Below are 27,668 nucleotides of genomic sequence, written 5' to 3' on the forward strand. Positions count from 1 at the left end.
TATTAAAATTGGGTCGGATAAAACATAATACTAAATATAAATTCGAAAATTAAATTGGGATTAAAAATATAAAGCAAATTACAAAGCAAATGTAAGATCCCTATCAAATGTAATTATTAATTATTGTGAAGCTGGACTGGTGATAGTCGTATATTTCTGTTATTGTGGTGCGTTTGTGTTTATGTCTTTCTTGAGGAAATGACTGCTAGAAACAAGGTTTTGTTTTACACGTATGCTACGTAGTATACATAAAATTTAGTTGCAATAGATGTTTATACAACTTAAGAATCGTTCCAAACTTTCGGAATCTAAAGCGATTTATATTAAAATAACGTCAACCACAGATTTTAGCATTTAGCCTACAGTGAAGTTCATTTTATTTAATTTTTAATTTAATTTTAATTTAATATTAATTTTTGATTTCGTTGTTTTTAAGCAGGCATGCTGTCCCATCAGCCATGAGAGATCTACTGGAACGCAACGCATTTGTCGCAAGCCCACAAAATTAGTCAATCGGATTTTTGTTCTTAAATTAAAGAAAACGATCGCTTTAACGGCAATGGTAAACTAATTTTTGTGGGGTTAAGAGAATTACAATGCCCTCTGACTTTGGGAAATCATAAACTTCCCGTAAAGGCAGCAGAATATCTATACTTTCCTGCCGATATCTAATAAAGCAACCCATATCTGTCGGTTCGTTATGTCTCTGTTAAGGTATTTTACTTTTTTTGACATGTATTTATGTAAACGGAGACCAATTTTACGACTACTCATTTGACACGTCTGCCTATGTAAACTACTCTTTCCTCCTCCGACCTTTCAAACATTACAATCTCTGCTCGTGTGCATTTTGCACCATCACTGATTATTGATGCCCCTGGACATATTTTAAAAGGGTAGTTACCATTCCTAGTCAGTTATGTAGCTGCAGGAGCAAGAGAAGGAACCTGTTTAGTATCAGTCCCATGCCTAGAGTTCGATATATTTTTTCTAAATCTATTTTAACTATAATTTTACATTATTTATTCTAAATGTATATAATGAATCTCGTAAGTGGAATACTTGCAATGTTTAGAATATTGAAAAACTAATGTCAAGGGCATACTGTCTATGGTAGATCATCACAGACATTTCGGGGGATATTCCACCTCCATATTCTAATAGATGTATAAAATATATTTTGCGGGGCTTCCCCGAAATATCTACGGTACCTCATCACAACCCAGAAGACAGTTGATTTAATTTAGACCACTTTCAATGACTGGACTCTTGCAAACCTAGCAACAGATCACTGTCTTCTGAGCTCTCATAGCACGTAGTCTTACAGTGTATCGTTACGGATGTTTCGGGGAGAGTTCTACTTCTATATTCAGGGTAATAGACCTATAAATAATATGTTGGGGGCATTCCAAAATGGCTGCGATGCCTCGTCATATTCCAGAAGACAATTCGCCTGAATTTCATCTTCACAGCTGTGATAATCTCAAATTTAACGTCAAAAGTTCCCATCGTCACCTTATTGGGGTAAACTTAGAAAATCATGTTATGATTATTTGTAATTCCAGTAGCTGTATTGTTTAAATTCGCAGATGCAACTAAACTTAAAAAATTAATGTCTTCTCCAATTTCCTTTTATTTTTTTCTCGTAATGGCAGAGATCTTGCAATGGGCTAATGTAGAATCAAAGGCATGTCACTGTATAACTGAAAGATTTCTCTGCCGAACAGGCGAAAAAGTTTGGCCCATCGAAGAAATATTAGCCGAGATAGAGACCGTAGTCATAGCAGCGTCATTAGCAGTAGTAATATGCTCTGGTGGCGGTTATTGTAGTGGTAGTAGTAGTGGTAGTAGTAGTAGTAGTTCTAGTAGCAGCAGTGTCAGTAATAGCAGTAGTGCTGTAAGTGATGATGGTAGAATAGTAATTATAGAAGGAGAATACTCATAATTACCGAGTTTTCGAATTGTGTTCATTGTCCATCGTCCTGTATTCTATAAACTAGAAACCGCAGTGTTTCGGAAACTGGATCTGTGTCCGTCCTCAGGTGAGGACTGGAAGACACCTACTCTGCTGGATCACTTAGAAAGAACTAACTTCAATCACTGGACCAGTGAATGAGGTTAGATTTTTCTAAGGGACCCTCATATGAGGACGGACACAGATCCATTTTTCAAAACACTGTGGTTTCTAGTGCCTAGAATGCAGGATGATGGACAAAGTCCGAAAACCCAGTAATTCCTGTTATTATACACCATCGTCAGAACTCTTTAGGATTTGAGAGAGAGAGAGAAGTTTGTAACGTACGAGTTTCTATTCAAGTTGTTAATCTCATAATTAATGGAAGATTAATGAATCGACAATACATACTTAGCATACAGAATCTACTCCAAAAGTTATGCAGCTCTAAATTTTAGTCACGGTTTGGTAAATTCGGTGTGAGGAAAATCACGATTAACCTCAGCCAAAAGAGAGGTCTTCTGTGGGGATCAGAACCAGAGACTTCTGCATGTGGTGAACTACGAACAAATTCATAGCTACATTAAGTGATTTATATAACAGTGAGAATTTTACATAACAATATGGGAGAAAAGGAATGAATGTAGGATACTGGTGGGAAAGCCAGATGGAAAGAGACCACTGGTAACACCAAGGCGTAGGTGAGTGGACAATATTAAAATGAATCTTAGAGAAATAGAATGTGATGGGTTTGAATGATTTGGCTCAGGATAGGGACCGTTGGAGGGCTCTTGTGTAAACGGTAATGAACCTTCGGGTTCCATAAAATGTTGGGAAGTTCTTGAGTAGCTGCACAGTTGGAGGCTTCTCAAGAAGGGCTCAGCCCCATGAGTGAGTTTACATAACAATGATAAAGAAGTAGTTTCATATTTAAGTTCTAGTTTAACGGGTTCTGGACAGATATGCTTTTAACTTCTCAGTATTTTCTTAATTCGCTTAGTGGGGCGTGGAGTCCAGCTGGGTCTACTCGGCACGGCGACCACTGATTGGCCTATTGTAGCCTGCCCCGGGTGATTATGATGATGGAGAATTTGGTGGAATGGAGATTGGCAGAGAAAACCGAAGTACTCGGAGAAAACCAGCCCCAGCGCCACTTTGTCCACCACAAATCCCACTTGACCAGACCCGGGATCGAACCCGGGCCGCCGCGGTGGGAAGCCAGCGACTAACCGCTTGAGCTATGGAGGGCCCCAAGATCTCAGTTGATTTCATGCTCCTGTGGAAATAAAATATATAAATACGAATATCATAATGTAAGCAACCATACAGAAAATTTAATTCAGGGAGAATATTCTCAATAATCATACACATCTGTAAATTACTACAACGTGAGTATGTCTAAACATTGTTATACTCACAGCCTAAAAATGTCGAAACAAGAATATCAAAATATTTTAGGTATAATAAATAATAATTTAAATTGTGACATTCCAATATTTATGTGAGAAATGAGCAGAGGAATATCCTACACAAAATAAAAAAACGGAAGGCTAATTGGATTGTTCATGTTTTACGCAGAAACTGCCTTCTAAAAGAAGTTATTGAATGAAAGATAGAGGGGCGGATAGAAGTGACAAGAAGACGAGGAAGAAGACGCAAGAAGATGCTGGATGACCTTGGGGACAGAAGAGGATACTGTCATTTGAAGGAGAAAGCTCTAGATCGCATTAAGTGGAGGAATTGTTTTGGAAGAGACTGTGGACCTGTCGTCTGACTGATTACTGATGATGATGATGATGATGATGATGATGTTCCAATATATATTATTCCATTTTGGAATTCTGATGTTTTAAAATTACCTTGTACATAAGGAGCCAGTTATTTCTTGTTACATTCACGTAGTTCCATACGAAGATGTATATATGAAACTAATTGGCTCTTCATCATCATCAGTAATCTGTCAAGACGACAGGTCCACAGTCTCTTTCAAAACAATTCCTCCACTTAATGCGATCTAGAGCTTTCTCCTTCAAATGACAGTATCCTCTTCTGTCCCCAAGGTCATCCAGCATCTTCTTACGTCTTCTTCCTCGTCTTCTTGTCACTTCTATCCGCCCATCTATCTTTCCTTCGATAGCTTCTTTTAGAAGGCAGTTTCTGCGTAAAACATGACCAATCCAATTAGCCTTCCGTTTTCTTATTTCATGTAGGATATTCCTCTGCTCACTGACTCTAATTAACACTTCTTCATTTCTCACATAATCGGTCCAACTGATCTTCTCCATTCTTCTCCAACACCACATTTCGAAACTTTCCAGATGTTTCTGATCTACTGCCCTAAGTGTCCATGTTTCAGCCCCATACAGAGCTATGCTCCAAATGTAGCATTTCACTAGTTTCTTCCTCAAATTTAGTTCTTTTAAAAAAGAATTATTTATTTGCGAATGACATAAGGGTGTTGAATGAATGTAAATAAGAAATTGGAAGGGATGTGGAAAGAAGCTTCCGTCTCCTGTTCGAGAAAATATCCAGGAAGGATTTAGCAAAGCCATGAAAATTCTGTCAAGATAGCCCATGTCCGATATGAGTTTCTAACCCGGTATATTCTGAATGCAAAACTGCAGTGCTAACTTAAATACCTAGATTTTCGGCTGCATGAACGACAAAGCAAAGGGCATGCCTACGGTCTATGTTTTCCATTTCTTTGTGCTAAACAGAAAGATTCCTATTAGCAGCACGAACAGAACAGCAGGTACTGTGAATTTCTAAATGTTTATTTCTGATATCAAATATTAACATTCGATGTACTGAAAATAATTGTTCCTAAGTTGCCTCAAAGGCGATTTGCAATTTAGTATAAGCTGGACATTTACTTTGATTCAGTCTCCAGTAAATATCTATAGGATGAACAGCAGAGGTTCTTTTCCCAGTCATTACGTCAAGATCAGCTCTAGGACACACCCAGCCTATCGAATTGTCTCCGGGGGTTCTTCCCCAGAAGTAAGGTGAGTGGTGGGCGAAGCTGAACGCTCACCTCCATTAGTGACGAAGTTAGGAATGCATGGAGCTACATTTAACCCCACCATAAATCTTCATGCTGTTTTTAATAATTACTTTGCATCGCAGTATATTTACATGATGTTACAAAAAAAATGGTGAAGTCAAAACTAATCAAAATGTGATAAGTGAATCAGAATATTCACTATTAAAAAGGGCCAGTGGTACAACAATATGCATTACTGAATAAATGACTAAAACTCCTTCTCCTGAAAACAGATATGTAGCGACTTTACGCTTTTTTTCTATAATGCCAGAGATTTATTGTCTGAAAATGAAAGCGTAGCAAATGGGTGGCAGGCGTACCTACACTGCAGCCCACTGTGTTCTACTGAATAAGAAACGTAACTAGTGGTGAATGGCAATAGAATGAAAATGTACTTATGAGTGGGCACAGCAAAGACCTCTGGGCACCAACAAAAATGATCCAATTGGAACTGGTTTCTCCTCTCCTAAAAATATTTACAACATCATGCCATTTTTATGTGCAGTATATTTCACGTTTGCTGAAGCACACACGTCACAGTCATGAGACTGAATGTAAAACCATCTCGAAAACAATGCCACAGAAAAAGATGATTTGATTTACAAGAAAAGACCCTTCTTGTTTGAAGCGTATTCCCGTAAATACAAACGAACTAAAGATATTTATGATAGCTGGAAATGTGGGTTCAGTAGCATTCTGAAGTATACCTCTAACCAAGGAGAGCCCTCAACCCCCCACTTTGGTTAGGGATAAGTGGAAGCTGAATATACCTCAAATATGCAAAGAAAATGTAGATAAAATCCAATATCAAGAGAATTAAATAAATGATACAACTTAGAATTAAGGCAGAGATATATGACAGTCTTATGATGTATAATTTTTTAATACTGATTTTTTTTAATAGACCTATTTTTCTTATATGTAAAAAACTCTGCTTATTTCATATTTCTCAGTCTCAAGTATTTTGAATCTTGCGTTTCTTATTTCCTTTGCATTTTCCACCGAGACCATGTGGACAGCAGCGACAAATAACCGAACCATTAAGAACGGCGATTGGTAAGGTCGAGATACCAGAGGGCGAGAATTTCACGCTTTCTAAAATCTGTGGTTAATGTCACTTCGTAGGCTTGAAGAGCTTGTATATAAAAAAGTCACCACTTTGGCCCTTTCTAATACAATTCGTCTCACACTTCCTATATTCGTAACCGGAAGGGCATTCTTCTGTAGCATGTAGGCCTACACCTGATTTGGAATGACTGAACCTGCAACAGTCCAGCCTTTCGCTATGATAGGTGTTGCCAACCTGATGGTCGCAATTTTCGCGTGGCGGAAAAGTTCTCAGGGGCTCGCGTCTCTGCCCTACATGTTCAAATTCGTGCCACTTATAAAGCAAGTTTCTACTGCAACTACTTCATTACACAACAATAAATTATATGACACGTTCGTATTCTGAGGGTCCTGGTTGGATTTCCTAGCCACAGACAGGATTATGATTGAGGCATACAGTGGTACACCTTGGTTTTTGAAGACAAGTGCTAGAATTTATTCTCAAAATATACCTCGATAGCATCACTCAATATCTATTCCACTTCATCATCCACAGCTGTCCTACTATTCGACCGTATAACGCATGTTGTTGAAGAAGAATAGTGAAATATACATTGAAGAAATTAAGAAATACAAAACTTGGAAGCTGCCAGCTTTGGTTGGTCTGGGAAAGAGGGAAACCCTGATTTGCAAAGGAGTCTCGCAGGATTTCCTTGAAACAGATAACATCTCCCCCAGTTATTGTTTTGAAATGTTCCTCCAGTCATTAAATTACTCTCAAAATAGACGAAATTGATTCCCCGATTATGGAACGTCGTAAATTTTCTTTTCGCCTGCTTTAACCAAGATTTCTATGGAGTCCACCATGGCACAAGAAAACCAGGAGTAGTTTCTGAGGTCGGATGTCGACTACTTATCTCTGATGGTTAATAGAGACATTCTTCTACGGGTCCTGTGGCGTGATGCATAGCCACAAACATACATTCCTCGTTGTCACATTAGCAACAATCGACATTACAACAAACTATGTACCTAATCAGATGGACTCTTATACACGACCATGTACATTGAATATCGCCTTTCCCGATCTTCGCTAAAATAAGGTGTTACAACAGCTTATTTATCAACAATCCACTGCACCAAACACGTCTCCAGGACAATGTATAACTTTGTTTGGGCAATTTAAACTGTTTGTGACAGACACTTGCCTGTGTTAAAAGAGAAGAGTTTTCTGATGAGAGTTAAAATTATATCTGGGCTTTGTTTACCACAACTTACAGCATTCTCAGATGAAACTGGTACAGCTCTCATGACGCTGCCGAGGAGAATAACCAGAGATACAATCAGAATGCCCATCGTAGTCTGCTTCTCCATGTACAGTACAGTACATAAGTAGTCCCACATCTCACATCTCACACTGAAGAAAGCAACACTCGAGCACCACAAAGGGTAATATCAGGCAACTGATCTCATTTGGTAGTTTGTAAATCTCTTCGTTCAACGACAATAGTCAATTTAATTTATGATATACAATCTATTTCACTTCATGTATGACCTTAGGACTCAGCTTTGTGCCACAAGTCTCTTCACGTTTCATTCTTGTGAGATTCGTGCACGCCTAAATTTCCATACAATTGTTAAGTATTTCATCAAATATTATAAACTACACTCGCCACCAGACTTTCCCGTAATCACAGATGTATAACTGCCACACGGTTAGGAATAGAACCTGCGAACACATATAATCACTATTATCCTTGACGTCGCTTTCAGTATTTCTCCGCTTACCGTCCGTTGCACTTATTTAATAAGAAGAGTTCCTAAAAATTAAACCATACCCTAACTGCCTCACCCTAGTGTAAAAGCAAAAAAGTTATTATTATTCCAGCCCTGCTCCCTCGGTCGAAGTTGTAATAAGAAAGAAGAGCAACTTGCCTTCATTACTTGGGAGAGCATTAGAAAGATTGAACAGGACTAAAAAAGTAAATGACTGAATTCAGGAATTTTTGCCTGTAAACAGCGAAGTATATAAAGTAATTTGTTAGAGTTCTGTCTCAATTTTCTTAAGGAGTTATAGACTTAACATCCCATACGTGCAAGTTGCTGCATACTAAAAATTGGCAGGGTTTAAACAAAAATTTTCGCATTTGAAGATCTTTTTATATATATTTTTTCAAGACAAAGTAATGATTAATAATTATACAACTATTTGATTTCGCCTTTTAACTGCATATAAAATAGAACTACAGCATCGATGAAAGAAATGAAAATATTAAAGACATTAAATGATCCTTACATTGATAATAGAGAACTGTTTAAATTATTTTCTGAAATAATTCCATATTTATAACGTTATTAGTACTTATAGCTCCACGTACAGCATTATTTTGAAATAACCAATATGATCAATAAATATTATTTTGAGTTCAAAATTTGGTGGAAGTTTCCAATACCATATTTATTCCAGATATATGCTGAAAGAAAGAGACGGACATCCGAGAACATGTGGATTTAGAAAAGCTAACAACTCTGTCATATGCATGCCCTGGACCACAAACATACCTGCATTACTCACTGATGTGGCAGTAAGGGGTAAGTGTCAACAGGTTAAATATAAGCAACTTTACTGAAATGAATTTAGTCGATATAGCGACTGGCTAACGTGTGGACGGCCAGGGGGTCGGAGTATTAGTCCCGGTGGTGGGTGAGAATTTTCACTTCCCCATATCGTCCACGCTGGCTCTGGGGCCCGCCCAGCATGCTATCCAATGAGAATCAGGGGGACTTTCCCCGAGGGTAAAGCGGTTGGGACGTGAAACTCACTGCTCACCTCCAACTAGTGCCGAGGTCAAGAATACGCGGATCTCTACATCCACTCCCCCATACGTCTTCATGGCGTAGAGCTAAATTAATTAAGCGCAAGGACGGCTTTACTTTTACTGAAATTAATTTATGAGACTGGAAGGAGAAAATAGTCCTAGAAAACGTTGCTTAACCAACAAAACAATAATCACATCCGATTCTTAGAAATGCTGGATATACTCTCACAGATGTCATGATAAAGACACACGGAATAATTTAAACTTACAATGCAAATAAGAATTAAAATCACGACCACAATTACGTCACAAAAAATCGACAACACATTTGACGTAGTAAATTGCTCTCAGCAGAAACGTTCGAGTATACAACAGAAAGCGTTACACAGAATATAATTCACGAGTTTTTTACTTCACTTTTGTTTCTGCATCTGTCGATTTAAGTGAACACGCTTCAATGACGACCTTTTCTTGAAATCACACACTTTTCCACGCATGTTATTATCTGCTGGTGTACACAGTTGAAGTACATTTTTCCAACTGGTCAGTTCCGTTCTGTGTGTTCACAGAAGGGAAGAGCGAAATACAACCAATGAAAGATCCGAACTTGGAATTGGTCATACGTAGATCCTGTGTGGCTGACTGTGTTAGCGTGAGCCTCGCTAACATATGCAGCGACTATTTTAAGTCACGTGACGTACTTACGTGTTTACCTGTACAATTGCTTTTCGTTTAATTGCAAGCCGATAGACACGTTTTAGCAGAGGTCTACTGGTGTGACGTCATGCCAAGGACATCCCTGCTTTTTCCTGTTTGTGAAACGTGAGCTCATCATTGTGTCCAATGTGTGACTTCGATCGTTCACATGCGTTTGTCCATGAAATGTCTGGTTGGACCATCGTCTCTGTACGTAGCCGCTTGTTCCAACCGTTCTGACTGACCAGGGTCAATCACACGAGTACCATTACAGGTCAATGAAAGTATAATAGCGTGCATCCTCCCGGCATTTCTGCGATAGCGCATACTGTACTAACATCTAATTGACATAAAAGGTAAAAAAAAGATGAAAGCTATCCCTGTAACAGGCCATGGAGGCCCATAGGGTAGTGAGGCGTTGAGGGTCCCACATTATCTAGAAAATCGGCTCGCAGATGGCTGTAAGGTTGTCAGCCTTACGCGCCGGCCGCCCCTTACTCCCCAGGAAGATTCCTGGTACTCATTTGTGTTAGAGGCTGAATCGAACCCAGGGCCATAATGCGGCTTAGGCTTAGGTCAATTGAAAAATCCACCTCATCGGTACTCGAACTCGCGACCTTACGGTTTGGAGCATAGTGGCTCATCCAACTACGCTACCGCGTGCCCCCATCAAATTGACATTTTTTTCTGTGGTGCTACAGCCCCAATTTGGGCCTAGGCCTACCTCCATGAAACTCTCCGTTTCACTTCGCTTTACTAGATCTTACACATTCGGTATGACTCCTTGGGCGAGTGATCAGCTCCTCGCAAGGCCTCTACCTGTAGACAAACACAGAAAAACGCACACAAACATCCATGCCCTGAGTGGGATTCGAACCCACGATCCCGGCTTCCGAGCGAGCGAAGACAGTGCATGCCTTAGACCGTTCGGCTACCGTGACCGGCCATCTAATTGACATATTACTGTAAAACTCAGTTAAGTGAAACATATGACCGTTATTACTCTGCTCCCTATAATTTGTCATCAATATAGTAAATGGAAAGTGTAAGTCATAGGTCACAACTTACATCTTCTGGACGTATGAACAACGAATCGATATCGAAAAATATGCAAGATACTTTCATGATTTCACAATTAACCGCAAACTAATGAATATATACTTTGCAATCCATCGATGTTCTGGGCGACAAATTAGCCACTATTTTACAGAATTGGTACGGAGAGTCAGTATTGCTTAAATATTCCCTCACAGTTGAATGAGATGTACTGTAATTTAATTTCATATTTGGATACATTCAGTTATGTTGACATAAAGTATCAAATATTTTATGCAAATAAAATACAACTGAAGAAAAACTGCATAAATAATGACCTTTAATCAAATTCACCCGACATGTTACATTTTTTAATTCGCTTAGTGGGGGCTGGAGTCCAACTGAGTACACTCGGCACGGTGGCCACTGATTGGCCTATTGTAGCCTGCCCCGGGTGATTATGATGATGGAGAATTTGGTGTAATGAAGATTGGCAGGGGAAACCGAACTACTCGGAGAAAACCTGCTCCAGCGCCACTTGTCCACCATAAATCCCACTTGACCAGAACCGGGATCGAACCCGGGCAGCACCCGACGTGTTGGTCGCTGAAGACGAACTAAAAATGATTCGAAATACGTGTATGTCAGGGATATTGGACTAAGGGTGAAGTGATGACAACACCACACGCTGCTAGAAGGAAAAACGCATATATTGCAGAAGTAACATAACAACGGGCTAACGAATAAAAAAACAGGCTGCCGCAATATAACATCTGAAAGAAAAGGATACAGACCTAAACAAGTGGACGACGCCCCTTGTGAGGTATAATAAGAATTTTACAAAATTTAAAGAAAAAGGTAGAAAATTTTAGTAGATTTTAATTTAAATTAAGTGAACAACAGCATGTGCTATTTTAGCGTATGTGAGTTAGCCCACGAGTATGACGGTTTGAATATGAAGAGTACAGTTACATATGTATTGAATGAACAATATTAGTGCAGTGTAGCAAGTTTATTATAGTAAGGCACCTGAAGATGGCCATTTAGGGCCGAAACATATTGTGTCGAAAGTGAAATTGAAAGTGAAAGACAGAAAGAACAATTTGTTGCACTGTTGAGGGACTGTGTAATATAAATATAGTTAATATTTATATTGTTTTATTGTTGTATATGGATGACTTAAAATATACGTCATAATCTACTGCAATTTTTTATTATTTTCTTTTTCTTCATATTTATGTGGACGTTATATTTGTCAGTTAAATACATTCACATTTCTTTAAATATTCTCACGATGCCAAAATTTGAACTTAAGGCGTGCGAATTTCCGACTTCCGATTAGCAAATCATTGGTGACATGAGAAAAGTGTTTGCTATACGAGTATTTGTGGGTTGAAAAGTCTTGATAAAATTTAGTAGAAGTTTTCCCATTGAATATAAAAAAATAAACAATCCCAAATCTAAGAAGTTCTCAGTTGGTTAAGGGATTCGCTTGCGTTATATTTCCACACCTGTCGCTCTTATGTTGTCCGTCAATATGGGGTACCGGGGTAGCAAAAGTATAACTTATTACTTGGCCAATGCCAATGTCCTTGAAGAAAATTAGTTGCGTAAATTAATATTTGGTCAATCAATCACAGACAAACGGCAAGCCCAAGGTAATCGAGAAAATTAAATAACATTGATGATTAAAAACTCGCAGAACAAGTCTTCCTTATATATTTTTTTCCTTGGCACTACAGCCCCAGTGGGCCTAGGCCTACCTCCATGAACTTCTCCGTTCACTTCGGTTTTTCTAGATCTTACACATTCAGTAGGACTCCTTGGGCGGGTGATCAGCTCGTCACAAGGCTTCTACCTGTATACAAACACAGAAAATCGCACACACACAAACTAAACATCCATGCCCTGAGTGGGATTCGAACCCACGATCCCGGTTTCCAAGCGAGCGAAGAAGTACATGCCTTAGACCGCTCGGCTACCGTGACCGGCGTCTCCCTTATATACCTCATTATTTTCTGAGACAAATCTGATGTCAGAGACCAGAGCACAGTCCAGTTTCATGTCAGGCGTATACCAGAGGAGTAAGCTTGCTTTGCAATAAAGCAAAGCGGCTGCTTCTCAAAGAGGAAATTATAATTAAAGATTTTGAGAATAAGTGTCAATACATATATACAAAGAGTAGGGATTAACTGGTTAGAATACTTTCAACAGTTCTAAATTCTGGTATCAGTTTTTACGTGTTTACTACTCAAGAATCACCAAGTGGAATAGAGAGAACACGCGTATGTCATGCTGGTCCACGAAAAATGAAGACCTCCAGGACCATTAAACTGTCTGTTCTGAAACTTCTTAATGCTGAACTCCAAATCGCTTTAGATCTCTAAGCGTTCTCTTCTCCTGGGGTTCTCCTACTACAATTTTGGACTAATTTATCTTATCTCCAATGCATGTTACATAGCCTAACCGGCTCTTAATTTCTTTCTCGGTCACTCTAATGATATTTGGAGAATGAAGCAAGAAGTGCAGCTCATCGCTACGCAACGTTCCCAACTTCGTGTTTATTCTCCTTTAGATCCAAATATTCTCTTCAGAATCCTGTTCAGAAATATTTTCAATATCTATCCTTTCTCTTAGGCGAGAACCCAATTTACACAATCCATAAAACAACAGTAAAACTGTAGTTCTTACCTAATATTTGAGGTTCAAATACTTCAACCTTACAGTGTAAAACTTTCACTATATCTTTCAGACTCCATAAACTATCTTTACAGAATTGACTTAGCTAAAATTTTGTGAAATATAAAAACCTGTCTTGTTGTTGCTCCTTTTTTGGTTCCACTAAATGTTCTTAATATAAAGCTAAAAATTAACAAAGTACCAAATTTAATTTAGAACAAATACGATCCTTTTAATAAAAACAATTCAGTTGATTTGTATTGTTAATTTGTTGATAATTCACAGTTCTAGATTCATTCCTCAGTATCCTTGAAATGAAAGATATATTGTTATAGCAAAATAGTTCAGTAAATTATAGTTCTTACCGATGCTACGATAGTGACAAGATAGCGCTGCGTTCGCTCGAAGTCGAGACTCCTGTTGACGGTGACCTGACCTTGGTGTGGCAGGTTGATGGAAAAGTAACCGAATCCGTCTGCCACGTTAATCCGGTTTCGGCCCACACCGTCATCCGTGCCAAGCCCCATGCCATCACCTGGCACAATGAAGTACTCCACAAGCCCATTTACGCCTGCATCAACATCCTTCGCGTGAACACCCTGGAAGATGGTAGTTCCCACCGGTGTCAGCTGCAGACAAAAGGAAGAAACTGCTGCAGATCTTTTTTTTTTGTTTTGTTTAACTTCTGTGGATTAGTAAAGACAGATATATGTGAATGTAATTATAAATAAATTAAAGATTGAGATAGGAGGGGACTGTAATCCATTCTACAGCCGATGACAAGTGTTTGAAATAATTTTATGTATCATTCAAAAGGTAGATTTGGAACATTTTATCGGGCTGGAAAAATAAAAGCATCACTATGTGGAAAAATATAGGGTTCTGTATGGGTATGAAACTTGGTCTCTAACATTAAGGGAGAAAAGTAAACTGACGGTGGTTGAGAACAGGGTGCAGAAAAAAATATTTGGATAGAAAAGAAATGAAGTGACAGCAGGTTGGAGAAAACTGCACAATGAGAAGCTTCATAACTTGTACTTTTCTCCAAGTATAATTAGAATTATCTAGTCGACAAAGATGTGATGGACAGGCATGTAGCACGAATGAGGAGATGAGGAATGCATATATGATATAGGTGAAATATTCGAAAGAAAAGGGCCACTACGATGACTTATACGTAGGTAAGTGGATAATATCAAATGGATCTTAGGGAGATTGGACGGGGCGGTACGGACTGGATTGATTTGGCTCAGGATAGGGACCAGTGGAGGGCTCTTGTGAACACGGTAACGAACCTACGGGTTCCATAAAATGCTGGAATGTTATTGAGTAGGTGCACAACTGGAGGTTTCTCCAGAAGGGCTCAGCTCCGTTGAGTTCGCTGTGCTAGTACAATAGTGTACTGCTACGTACATACAATTACTTACCGCAGCGCGGGTTGTTACAGGTTCTTACTGATATCTGTATAAATGGACCAGTTGATTCATATGTTACTACCTGGAGGGAGGTTCGCACATACAGGAACACACATATTACGATACAACAAGCCTCATTTTAATTATAACTTTCAGGTGATACACATATTTCTAGATTTTAAACAAATTAGGTTGAGCCCTGTACTTGTCTCATTGGCATCTGAACAGGGCATGAAACAATAGCGAATTAGTATGAGCTTAAGAGTGCAAAGTATATACTTCCTAAAATTATGGCAGTGGGCTTGGAATCTTAACACAACGTGACATTACGTGACCTGGTAGTCAAGATCGTCAAGATACATCACGCCGCACACGCGGCGTGCGCACAATTGGAAGGCGCATTGCTACGCTCTGCCCCGTGACAGCCATACCTCAAATCACGACAAGATTACTCATTCACTTTGTGCACGACAATGATTCAACACAGCTCATACTAAGGACTTCACTTTTTGTTGCGTCATTCCACTGTCTGCTGAAATCGTATTCATGTTTCCTGCGGTGATAGTTTGTTTCTAACAGGTAAACAACAGTTGTGGGTTGGATCACAGAAAACAGGAAGGAAGGTAGGGAGGAAAGCAAGGAAGATAGAACAAAAGAAAGAAATAAGGACTGCATTCTGTAAGAAAGAGAGGTTATTTCTATATATATTACGATTTGAATTTCCTTCCTACAGATTCGGATGAATTTGGGTAAATTTGGTAGTCTTTGTTGGCTAGAGATGTAAGACGTCTGGACTACTTTCGGGGCTGAAAATATGTGTTGAAAACACAGCTTACAGTGACAGATTCAGCTTAACAAAAGAAACTTAAATTATGGGGAGTAAGCAAATCGCTCTCACTAGAGTAAAACTAATACGACAATTAGTACAGAAAATACGATTACATAAGTAAAACTGAACAACACATGGATGCCATTTCTGAATTCCTCAGACCGTGCTATACTTGAATATATATAGAATTAAATTATCATGCTAAAATTACTTTTAGAGAGGGACACTTGGCTTGATTTTGTGACACGACCTGAACTGACGAGAAATGAACAAACATTTTTAGCCAAAAATATATGTTGGGAAAGGACTACTTGGATTACCTAGACTTACAAGGAAGAATAATATTAAAACAAAATTTGGTTATTGAGGTGTGGAATGAATTCATCTTATTTGGAATAGTGTCAACTAGCTGGTCTTTGTGAAAAATGGTTGTTAACCTTCAGGTAACATACAAGTCAGGTTCTTCCATACAATGTGAGCTACTCTCAGCTCCTTAAGGATTTTGCTGCTTGGAATTGGTTAATTAAATACCGAATTAGATGCCTCTTCCCATTGACTCTTCCGCTCGCAGTTATTGACATAACTAGTTAAGAGCAGGTTGTCTCTAGCTGAAGCTCTCGTCTCTGTACATTATGCACGCCTGTACTTCCGTAACCAGCACAGGTGATAAAATAGGATTACGGGATGACACTATAAAAACCTAAATACCGAAAGCTTTCAACATTAAACACATTGTTCCATAAAGTGTTTATTTTTTTGAGAGATATTTCGCGCTTCTTTTGTTGGGCAGTCTTGTGTGGTCATAATATCTATGAAATGACAGGAGTCACAGGCCTGCAACAACAGTCCGGTTTATCCGATCCATATGTGATAGAAATAGCTATCAATTATTTCTCCTTCGAAAAATATGTAAAATCAACAGCAACCAGAATTCATTCATTCATTCATTCATTCATCTGTAATCTGTCAAGACGACAGGTCGACAGTCTCTTCCAAAACAGTTCCTCCACTTGATGCGATCTAGAGCTCTCTCCTTCAAATGAAAATATCCTCTTCTGTCCCCAAGGTCATCCAGCATCTTCTTACGTCTTCTTCCTCGTCTTCTGGTCACTTCTATCCGCCCCTCTGTCTTTCCTTCAATAACTTCTTTTAGAAGGCAGTTACCGCGTAAGATATGACCAATCCAATTAGCCTTCCGTTTTCTTATTTCGTGTAGGATATTCCTCTGCTCACTGACTCTAAATAACACTTCTTAATTTCTCACATAATCGGTCCAACTGATCTTCTCCGTCCTTCTCCAACACCACATTTCGAAACTTTCCAGGTTTTTCTGATCTATTGCCCTAAGTGTCCAAGTTTCAGCCCCATACAAAGCGATGCTCCAAACGTAGCATTTCACCAGTTTCTTTCTCAAATTTAAGTCCAATTTGCTGGTAAAAAGATTCTTCTTCTTGCTAAATGAAGCCAACTAGAATAACCCACAGATAAAGCTGGCCAAGAGGGGAAAATGACTATGCCACATCTTCTTAATATGATACTAAGAAAGTAATTCCGTCCAGCAGAGTCTTCAGAAGCTAAGAGTTGCTCAGGTGGTCCAAAAATTCCCCGCATTTTATGGGATTCACACGATCTTCTTACTGGAGTATATCCTGAATCAGAACATCACTTCGAGGTCCTGTAAGCAAGGTACGATTTTATAACAAAGATGCACAACATACCACATGACATACAGCACAGCATGCAACAAAATCATTTGAGAACTGTGTGTTTAAATCGAGAGCTTAAGCCGAAAGGACACAAGGGCAACGTGGCAGAGATACCAAAGCTACACGACTGCAAGAATTGCCGTGTTGCATGTTGCTCCGTGTGGCATGTTTAACGTTGTACAGCTTTGTGTACACCCTACCTAACATTTAGCAACGCGTTACTTTTCAACGTTCAAGGACTATTTGCTCCTCTTCAAGTCCTTAAACTGGAAGATTATCCTTAGTCTCATATTTGTCTCAATATTTCATACAGAATTACTGGGTTTTTGGACTTTTTCCATCGTCCAGAATTCTAGGTAACAGAGGACACTTTAGGTAATAGAGGACACGACGTTTCGTAAACTGGATCTGTTTCCGTTTTCAGGTGAGACAGGAAGACACATACTCAGTTAGGCCCCTAAGAAAGAGCTAATCTCAATTAATGTGATCGAGTGATGGAGAATAGCTCTATCTAAGGGGCCTAACTGAGTACGTCTTCCTGTCTCACCTGAAAACGGAAAAAGATCAAGTTTCCGAAACGATGTGTCCTCTTATTACCTAGAATTCCGGACGAAGGAAAAAGTCCAAAAACCCAGTAATTCTGTGTGTTATTCACCATCGTCAGAACCTTTTAGAATCTGCTTAATATTTCGTACAACTAAATGTCTCGTTTAAGCCAAACTTAGTAATCTTCATAGGTAACATATTTTAAAATAATCGCAGTAAAATTTGTTTTGATGCGGCAGAATAAATTTTAATTTAGAATTAGAGCCTGAAACACAAACCAGAACAATATAGACCGCTCACATGCTCTGGGCCAGACTCTGACATTATATACACTCGAACAGGTCAACCACTAACAGAAGTGCATTCCCTCTCCCAGAAATTAGATGGAACGTAGTTAGTAATTGCCGATTAATAAGTCGTGAACTGTCTTCGCTCGCTAGAACGCTGGGATCGTGGGTTCGAATCTCACTCAAGACATGGATGTCTGTGTGCATTACACGTATATTCCATGTTTGTGTTGTTCTTTGTAGGTACGGAAGCGGTCTTGCGACGGGCTGATCCCCCGTCAAAGGAGTCCTAGCGACTGTGTATAGGATTAAGAAACTGAAGAAGCGGCCAGGGTCCAACAAAGGGCTGTAGAGCCATAGATAAATCATAGTTAGTAATTAGACAAACGCAACTTCTGCTAATTGGTGTGAACAGCCACAGTACCTTTCAGGTAAATAACTGGTTTTTTACTAGGACTCACAGAAGGGTTCGCAGGTACCTCTTGTAGTGGTGAGTACTAAAATCAAAGCGCCACCAAAACTATCGACTCACTGCTCACTGAATCCAAAGCTACGGAACCATCAAATCCAATGAGGAATCTCTGCCATGGTGTCGTCCCAATTTGTCACGCCTAGGGACAGTTGGAGCTGCAGAATTGTTGTAAAGACTCTTCGTAACCAGGAAGCACAATCAGACATATTTTTCCAGTTCCTGATCACAGACTGTACGGTCTTCATTGTAACGTCGTAGTTAATCGTTGGTTCAAGAAATATATTTCTTTTAAGACTCCCGAAGGCTCATTTTCATGTTTAGAAAAGTCAGTCATTGGACTCTAACATGAATCAGTTAAACGCAGATCACAACCTTATGCCATATTCCTCTAAGGTAAAGATATCCCTGTAAGAGGCAATGTAGGCCCATAGGGTTGTGAGACGTTGAAGGTCCCACACTTTCTAGACAATCGACACACAGATGGCGGTGAGATTATCAGCCTTACGCACCGGCCGCCCTTTACCTCCCAGGAAGATTCCTGGTACTCATTTCTGTTAGAGGCTGAGTCGGTCCCAGGGCCATAGTGCGGCTGGAAGGATTAGGTCAATTGAAAAAGAAAAAAATCCACCTCATTGAGACTCGTAATCATGACCTTCCTGCTTGTAGGATAGTGCCTCAACCAACTATGTTACCGCGTGCCCCCGCATTTCTCTAAGGTCCTTTTTTATATTATCCTAGCATCTACACAGAATTCCTCCATCCGGTCGCTTCTTTTAAACATTTTCTGACTAACGTGTTTGCATTCCCAAGAATATTTGATTGTATTTCTATCTTCTCCATTCGCATTGTATGTTCCTCCCATTTTATTATCCTTGATTTAATCACTTTAATAGTGATGGGCGAAGAATGAAAGTTACGGGGTTCTTTAGTATCATTTTATTTGCAAGGTGTTACAAGTGTTGGAGATTTTTAAGTGCATCTTCCCATGTCGTACGTAAGCTCAAGAAAATTACTAAGACTTGAGGTAAAGGATTTTAATAAAGGAGATCGAATCTTTAATGATAAGAACATAAAATTAATCTTGCTTTTCTAATTATGAATCAGCAAGAAATAAACACAAAAGTCAATGAGATATGTAAAACAAAAGTAACCCATTTGCAAAATATATCTACCCAAATTTGTTGTTATTCTTCTTGAATAAGTTATGGATTACCAACACTACGAATGTGCATTACGTTTCGTTTAACTTAAGATAATGTCAAATTAAAATGTTGCCCCTAGGGACCCGGCCTTGAAGTCTTATGGGAAAGTGGAGTTATATACCGTAATTGCCGATCGCTGTCGCCGCGTGGTTCAAGACATGAAATCCCTTTGCCCGCTCGAAACCTGGTGTCGAGTTTTCGAATCCCACTAGATGAATCGATGTCTGTGTGCGTTTTATCTTCGTCTGTGTTGTCCTGTCTGTAGTTAACGGTCTTCCGACGGGCTGATCTGTCCTACCGACTGTGTATAGGATTAGGAAACTTGAAAAGCGGCCATGGCTGAACGGAGGGCTGTAGAGCCGTTGATGAATGAATGAAAGAATGAATGCAGTTACGTTACTAATCACAGCACTAGATTGAGGTAATTTGTCAATTTTATGCCCCAGCTTCTTTACCACATGGGTCAGAATCCCCTGTACCTCTTTCATAAGACACTGAATAGGCCTCAGGCCCAAGACCCAGGTCAGCTTATGGTGACGAAAGGAAAAATTGCGGTTCAATGTTGGGAAAATAACCTAGGTCGTGAATCCTGTAGCCTAGTCACTGCTCTGACCGATACGTATCAAATGCAGTCGGGATATATAAGAAAAGATACGTTGATTTGTAACATTTTGCCAGTTGAATAGCAGCTACAGAGAGACTGCGATATTAACTTAAACAACAACCATTTCTCTCAAACTGGGTTAAAAAGCGAGTTAATACAAAATTTTCCGAGTTCATGCACATCGGCCCACCAATTCGAAACGCCAATTATGGGTCTGTTTCGTAACCATTCACGCTCTCTTTCATATACAGGCACCACACTCCATGGTACTAGTCAAAATCAAAACGAAGCTCCAAGTCAACCTTCCTACTGAGAATGGTAACGTAAGGTCATATTTTTAACATAGAATTAAGGGCACGTATATTAAATAGTTTGTGTTCAGATGTGTCTATATTTCAATTTTTTTGCATTCGTTTTCGGTGAATGCACAACCTCTTCAAATCCAGACAAGACGGACGTTCAACTTCGGGTCTTTAACACGACGCAAAACCAACTGTGACTATTTCATTCAACTTGACTTCTCAAGCGAATCCGAAAATTCCTGACATTACACCTTCTCAGACGAGTCTGCGGCAGAAAGTCAGTATGAAGACTTTACTTTCACACAATTTATAAAAAACGGGGGGGGGGGAGTGAATACGTATAAGATTAGAAGCTTTCATCTTACTTGAAAATGTGAGATTTTGGAATCTCACGGCAGTTAATATCAAGATCACAGTTTTCTGAAATGTGAAGATGTATAGTCCAGTTGGTCTACGTCGTCAAAGGAGAAAGGACTAACTAGGCAGCAGGTTCTTCCGAAATGTTGGTTCCTATCTATCACACTACCGCGACACGTCCCAGTAGATCCATTGCCTGGTCCCCTCTGTAACGTGATTTTACAACAGTAGAATATTTCCTACAAGACTATGTTAAAGATTAAGTAGATTAAGTTCATTCCGCCATCACTAACACCTGATTAACTGCTGGCAAGGACGGCTGAAGCTGTTGCCACGGTTAGCATGGGACACAAGGGAGGACACTACACCGAAATTTTGTGAAACTAGAAAATGCACTAGAAAAAATATCAAGTGAAATGCACTTTTTTCTTCATTTTCTGAGATAGGTCTGAAAAAGGGCGAAGTATTTAATAAAATCTCATTTGCTTACCAATATCAGACGTGTATATCCGGCGACATTTCTGTGCCACTAGATCGGTGGATGCCATAAAATTTCCTGGGGAACAATATTCTTGTATGTTTAACTGTAGAGTACCATCTTCTGGGTTATAACGACGTGCTGTCCTGTATCTCACCTGCTTTCGAGCTGGTATCGGGCTCTACTTATTCTTCGACCCTGGCCGCGCCATAGCTCAAGCGGTTAGTCGCTGGTTTCCCACCGCGGCGGCCCGTGTTCGATCCCGGTTCTGGTCAAGTGGGATTTGTGGTGGAAAAAGTGGCGCTGGGACGGGTTTCCTCCGAGTACTTCGGTTTCCCTTACCAATCTTCATTCCACCAAATTCATCATCATAATCACCCGGGGCAGGCTACAATAGGCCAGTCAGTGGCCGTCTTGCCGAGTGGACCAAATTGGACTGCACCCCCCCACTAAGCGAATTATTCTCCGACCCTGAAGAGAGAGGCGATGTGTTTTTCCGGAACGTTAGTTGATATGCAACAGACTACACGGCGTTATATCCCAGAAGATAGAACTCTTCATAACCACCGCAGTAGAAACCTCAAATCCTACATATTCCACTATAATTTGTTGCTGACTTCTTGTGCACGACAATCAAATATTTTACTCCACTAAAGGCAAGAAATTTCTTGACCAGCTGAGCAACTGTTAGCTTATAAGATATTCTGATCTATTGTTTTTGTTTCATGATATTGTAAAAGGGATAAACCAGTTGGTACAAGAACTGGTCATGTTTCGATACCCGGATGGGGTTTTCCTCTTTACAGTCTAGTCCACCTGGGGACCACCTAGCTTGCTGACCAATAGGCATCGTTGGCTTTATCAGGCAATCAAAGTCACCCACTCTCACTGCGGAGGTCTTGAAGGTGTGGAGCTTCACGACCATGAATCTATACGTCTTCACGGTTCATTAGAAAAGTAGTCAGATAAGACCATCCTTTTTTTCCTGTATGCATATACATATATGGTAACTTTTTATCTAAGAGTGCGGTCGAGTGGTTAGCAATTCTGTTTCGTATTTGAGAAGTTCCATGTTCGGTATCAATCCAGGTGCTACCTTGAATGAGATGTGTTATGAGTTTCTTCAGTTACTCCATACAAACTTCTAGATAATATCATAAATAATGTTATTACTGCTTCCTTCCATATCCATTTCAGTTCATCCAAATAGCTGACGCTATATAAGTGTGTATATAGATAAATAACAACTGCAATAAAATTTAACTTACTAACAAATACGCAAAACCGGGCCGCTTCAAAAAATATAATTAAACATTTCAAACTGACCGATATAAATATCAATTTATTCTTTCCAGAACAATAAACGGTTCTGTCAACACTGCAGTGGAAACGAGTTGTTTTATTTATGTATTGCCTCAAGCGCTCAATTGTTACTGTTGTGATATATGGTGCTTGATATAGGGCAATGTTTCTGTGGAAGCATTACAAGAACAGGAAGCTGTAAATCACTGAAATGAATCTGAGTGTGGAACGCTGTTAAAAGTACTTTCTAAACAAACACTGCTGAAATATAGATCGAAATATACTGATTGATCGAGCACAGAAATGGAAAAATTTCGTTTAATATCTTCGCTACTTGCAATTGTGAATGGTGTGAAATCAGTAGAACTTTGTTGCTTCTGTAAGGAAACTTGGCTATAATTCTATTCATTTTAAGAAGAATAAAAGGAGATGTCTCTTTCCATTCATTGTGCAGAAAACGCAGAAAAGAAACACACAAAGAAATACCAAGAAGAATTCTGATTCACATTTACGAAGTTACACGGAACAAAAAGAATATGACTGTTCTTAATATAAATATATTTTGACTTTTGAAGGTTTGGTGAGATACGGAAACTCTTCTTGTGTATGTTCCCCTTAGGAAAATGATACTACCTCCACAAAATAATATCAGTATGTTTCATGTTCTTAACCATCAAACAATTTTAACAAAATTAAACACTGTAGGTCTATACTAAAATAAGTCGAGTAATTTCATTTTCTTTCACATAAATCCAATATAACTTGGACCTATAATTTACATGATGGTAAAGTCGTAAGGATTTTGTTAGAAAAATATTGATTAAGAAAGTGGATATGCAATTTAAAATATAGATCTTATTGCGTTTTAAAACATATATTTCGAACATATTCACTATGGTGAATATTTAACGAAGTATATGAAAAATTATTTATTCCTTGTAGAGTGATATCTGTAGTGTGATTGGCTCTAAAGCAATTGGTTTTCACCTGCTGTAACATCTTTAATAATATTTTCTGCAAAATCATGAATAACGCTCTTGGAATATACACGAGTACGCTCAATATCCCTCCTCCGAGTAAGCCTACAAATTACAACTTCTATTTTCATATCTTACCATCTTATTTTCCTTTGAAATAATGGAAGCTCTCAACAATAACGAGCGTAACTGGACTGCTGAGGAGCCGGGAGTGTATAACTCAACATACATACGGAAATGTCACAAGCGTTGGAGACTGCCTGCAATAAATTAGTGTGAGTACTCATTTTGGCAAGAACTGGCAAGGGAAACTGAAGCACACCTTAAAAATCTGGCCCAGTGCCACTTTGTCCACTACAAATTCCAAATTACCTGACCTGGTATCGAATCCGGGTCGCCGCGGTGGAAAACTGACGACTAACCGCCTGAGCTATGGTACGACCTTTGAAACATGTTACAAATACTACTCGAAGTGTCACATTCGAGCAGTGCGCATGCGAAATCTACGAACATTTTACAAGTGTATAATGAGTTCATTGTTGAATAACACTTATTTATGAAGAAAGCTGTCTTCTGGGATTTGGCACCGTGTATATGTGGTGTTAACTGACGTTTCGGAGGAACGTATCGCCTCCATCTTCAGGGTAGAAGGAAAAATATAAGAAATCCGCAAGCGAGGGGACCGTGAGAACCAGTCTGCTTTTACCGCTTCTCACGGTCTCTTCGCTTGCGGATTTCTTATATTTTTCCTTCTACCCTGAAGATGGAGGCGATACGTTCCTCCGAAACGTCAGTTAACACCACATATACACGGTGCCAAATCCCAGAAAATGCTTTCTTCATAGTCACCGCCGTGAAAGCCTCAAATCTTACATAAACACTTATTTAAGTTTCGCACTGACATTGTGGATTTTTAATCTGAACCTCTATTTCTGGTCTGTTATTTTCGTGATTTTAAACTGCCACATCCCCTTCAAGTCTTGGGATAGTAGTAATGTTAATAGGACTTACTCTACTCAAAATCACTCGACTGACTTAGCGGGCAAAGTTTAGTGGGCTCCTCTTGTTGCATCCTATAGCTGTTCAGGTTAGATATTTTAATACTATGGCATATAGATTCGTTGCTAAGCAAAGACCTCGAAACAAACAATGAGACAACAGCCGTTGATATGCAACGGCGCAGTAAACAAGCCTCTACAACAATAAAAGGGAAGTGTTTCTGCGTGGTCCGTGCTGAGGAAGTATCTTGAAGGTAATTGGCGCGACCCAGTCAGTTGAAAGACATCCTGTGAAGAGAAGACTATGACATTGGTGTGAAATTGCCGCCAGCCTGGGCGTGTTCAGTTGAAAGTTGATTTCTCCAAGGGAGGCTGAGAACAAATGGCTCTATAGTTCAGTTGACAGTTCAGGTGTAGAGTGTTAACCAACGGGCAACGGCGTGACCACAGAAGCTGAAAAATCTCCATTGTTAAGATTAGTTACAAAGCAATGACTAGTAAAGGTACTGCAGGCTGGAGAAGACTTAGAATGTAGTGAATTGCATATAGTGTAGATTAGCGATAGCTTTGTAAGTGCTTGTAGTTCCGAGTTGTGTGTGTTAGTTGTCAATAAATACATTCACCAATCCAAACCACTGCTACAGTTACCCCTAAATCATGACAATACTAACACATATTACTTAACTAGAAACAAGATATTATTATTAAAGTAACAAGAACGCTTCAGGAGTATCAGGCAATATTGTTTGAAGGTAAAAAATATATTTTTGAAGAAACCATAAGAAACATTAAAAAGAACTCGTAGAAATACGTTTTAATTTCACTCTTCAGAATACTGTAGGAGAATACTGTAGGAAAATTACTGGGCTCATGTAATTCCGTTAAATGTTTCCTGCCATTTTTCGTCTCATTTTTTTGTTATTTTAATTAAGTGCAAGAATTGAATGTGTATATCCATTCGAATGTTTCATCCCCGCGACTAAATACCAGTGTTCAACTGTAATTTGTGTTGGGGGATCTTCTAAGTACCAGAATTCGTAAGGTGGATTTGGTATTATTTCGAATCGGTCCAATACAGTGTCCAATTTATAGGAAGCTCACATAGAACTTACCGATTCTCTCGAAAGCGGCTTATCATACAAAGAATTTTTACGGTACAAAATATACAAATCGCATTGTATCAAATTGTTATTCGAAACATTATATATATTGATTTTTTTGGAGTACTCTGTCTGGAACGGGGTCCACTCAGCCTCGTCATGATAATTGAGGAGCTAGTTCAAGGAAATAGCGGCTCCGGTCTAGAAAACCGAAATTGAAGGCCGTGAGGATTCATTGCGCTGACCACCCGACACCATCTATCCACAAAAGTAGGCACTAAAACTTCACCGACAAGCGGCGGTCGCTCGGTCGGTATAGTTCGTTTGCCGACTGAAATCAAGGAGTGTGTACAGCAAATAATATCGGACTGCGTAACGCATACTTGACAGAGAATCAATATCTGCAACGACTGAAGAGTAGATATGAGTAATATCCAGAAATGCAATTTGAAGATAATCACAACCCACTGAAATATAACTCTGAACCCCTCTTCCCTTCCATAGACGACTTCAGGTGCTATATGCAAATCAAGGAGTATCCGTGATACGTGTGATATTTTAAGCGTATTTTACATATATTATTATTCACAATATCTTAAAGATCACAATTTATTATGCAGAGTGGCATTCCACTTGTCTTCGGGCCTCAGATTCTAGGAATGAACTCTACGTCCTCTAATAAGAGGAACTGTTGATTGCACAATTTTTCTAACACGTGTTACAGCGGCGAGTCCTTGACGAACTTCTGATATATTAACAACCCACCCGCAGTGCTGCAGGCTATCAGATTTACTGCCGCTGCGCATAGCTGTCATGTACATCACCCCCACGCTGCAACAGGTGGAGTAACGGAGTGACTCTTTCTCGAGATCGGGTGTAGTAGATTCAGATTTAACGGGTTTCGGTTCAAAAGGCGCCGAATATTGCAGCTGAGTAGTCGATACTCTTCTTTCTTTTCAGGAGGGCATTGGTTCCAGTTTAGAACCAGAGGTCGGCTATTGTGACTCAAGAGATTTCCTGGTTCGTGAGTTATCTGATTTCAGCCAAATTTTCATATTTCAAATAGCAACAAAATAATTTAATTAGTAAGCGTTAAATTTTACAAAACTTCAGAATTTGAGTCCTCCTCTGATTGTTACATGCTATATGACTGCAAATGTAACATATAATTCTCGGCTGTTTTCACAGATAGAGATGATGAATTCCTATAAATATTCAGTTTGAAAACACTGACGGACAGAACACCACAGCGAACTACTTTTTGAATGGAGAAACTTATTGAAGTGGATTTTAAAAGTAGGACTTGATGGTGCAGACAGTGTTCGTTTGGTTTAGGGCAGGATCCAGTGAGAATCTTGAGGAAAATAACATCGAACCTTCGAGTTCAGTAACAGATGCATGATTTCTCGAGAAGATAAGCGACTATTAATTTCACGAGAATCACTCTACACCACAAAGTTAGTCAGCTAGATATATTTATTGTCTTTAAGCTTGATGTAACAGGATGAAATATAGATAAACAAGCTTAAAATATAATTAAATTAGTGTGCAAATTTCCACTTATCAAAATGTCAATGAAGTTCAGAAGTAACGGTATGTAGCAGACTGTCAGCCGTATCAGACCACGCAGAACACGTAACAGTGTTCAGTCTGCCGAACTTACTATACTGTTGTGGGTATGTCACGACACTACTCTAATTCCACAACTGGAAAACTGATATATCTGAGCAGATGGACCTTACCTTCTGCCATTATTAGTACTCTAGTGCCCCCCTCTCTTCATTTGTTACAGTTAATTACTTATGTGTCTTTCAGTGCTA

The 27,668-nt window shown here is 39.2% G+C and overlaps 1 protein-coding gene across 5 annotated transcripts in view; it reads right to left on the reverse strand.

Annotated features, from left to right (window-relative positions):
- LOC111872250 (cadherin-99C) overlaps window positions 1–27,668 on the reverse strand; it is a 118,164-nt gene that overhangs the window by 39,918 nt on the left and 50,578 nt on the right. For 2 of the 5 annotated variants that reach the window (XM_033754630.1, XM_033754629.1), the window contains exon 5: window positions 13,639–13,902. In XM_033754630.1, coding sequence (XP_033610521.1) covers window positions 13,639–13,902 — 264 coding nt within the window. Of the gene's footprint in view, window positions 1–7,322; window positions 7,774–8,606; window positions 8,819–8,874; window positions 8,897–9,132; window positions 9,535–13,638; window positions 13,903–27,668 lie in introns of those variants that run through there. The other 3 variants (XM_023865955.2, XM_023865956.2, XM_023865957.2) reach the window with 3 other exon arrangements.

The sequence above is a fragment of the Cryptotermes secundus genome, unplaced genomic scaffold (assembly GCF_002891405.2).
Source record: "Cryptotermes secundus unplaced genomic scaffold, Csec_1.0 scaffold941, whole genome shotgun sequence".
NCBI classification, from domain to species: Eukaryota; Metazoa; Arthropoda; class Insecta; order Blattodea; family Kalotermitidae; genus Cryptotermes; species Cryptotermes secundus.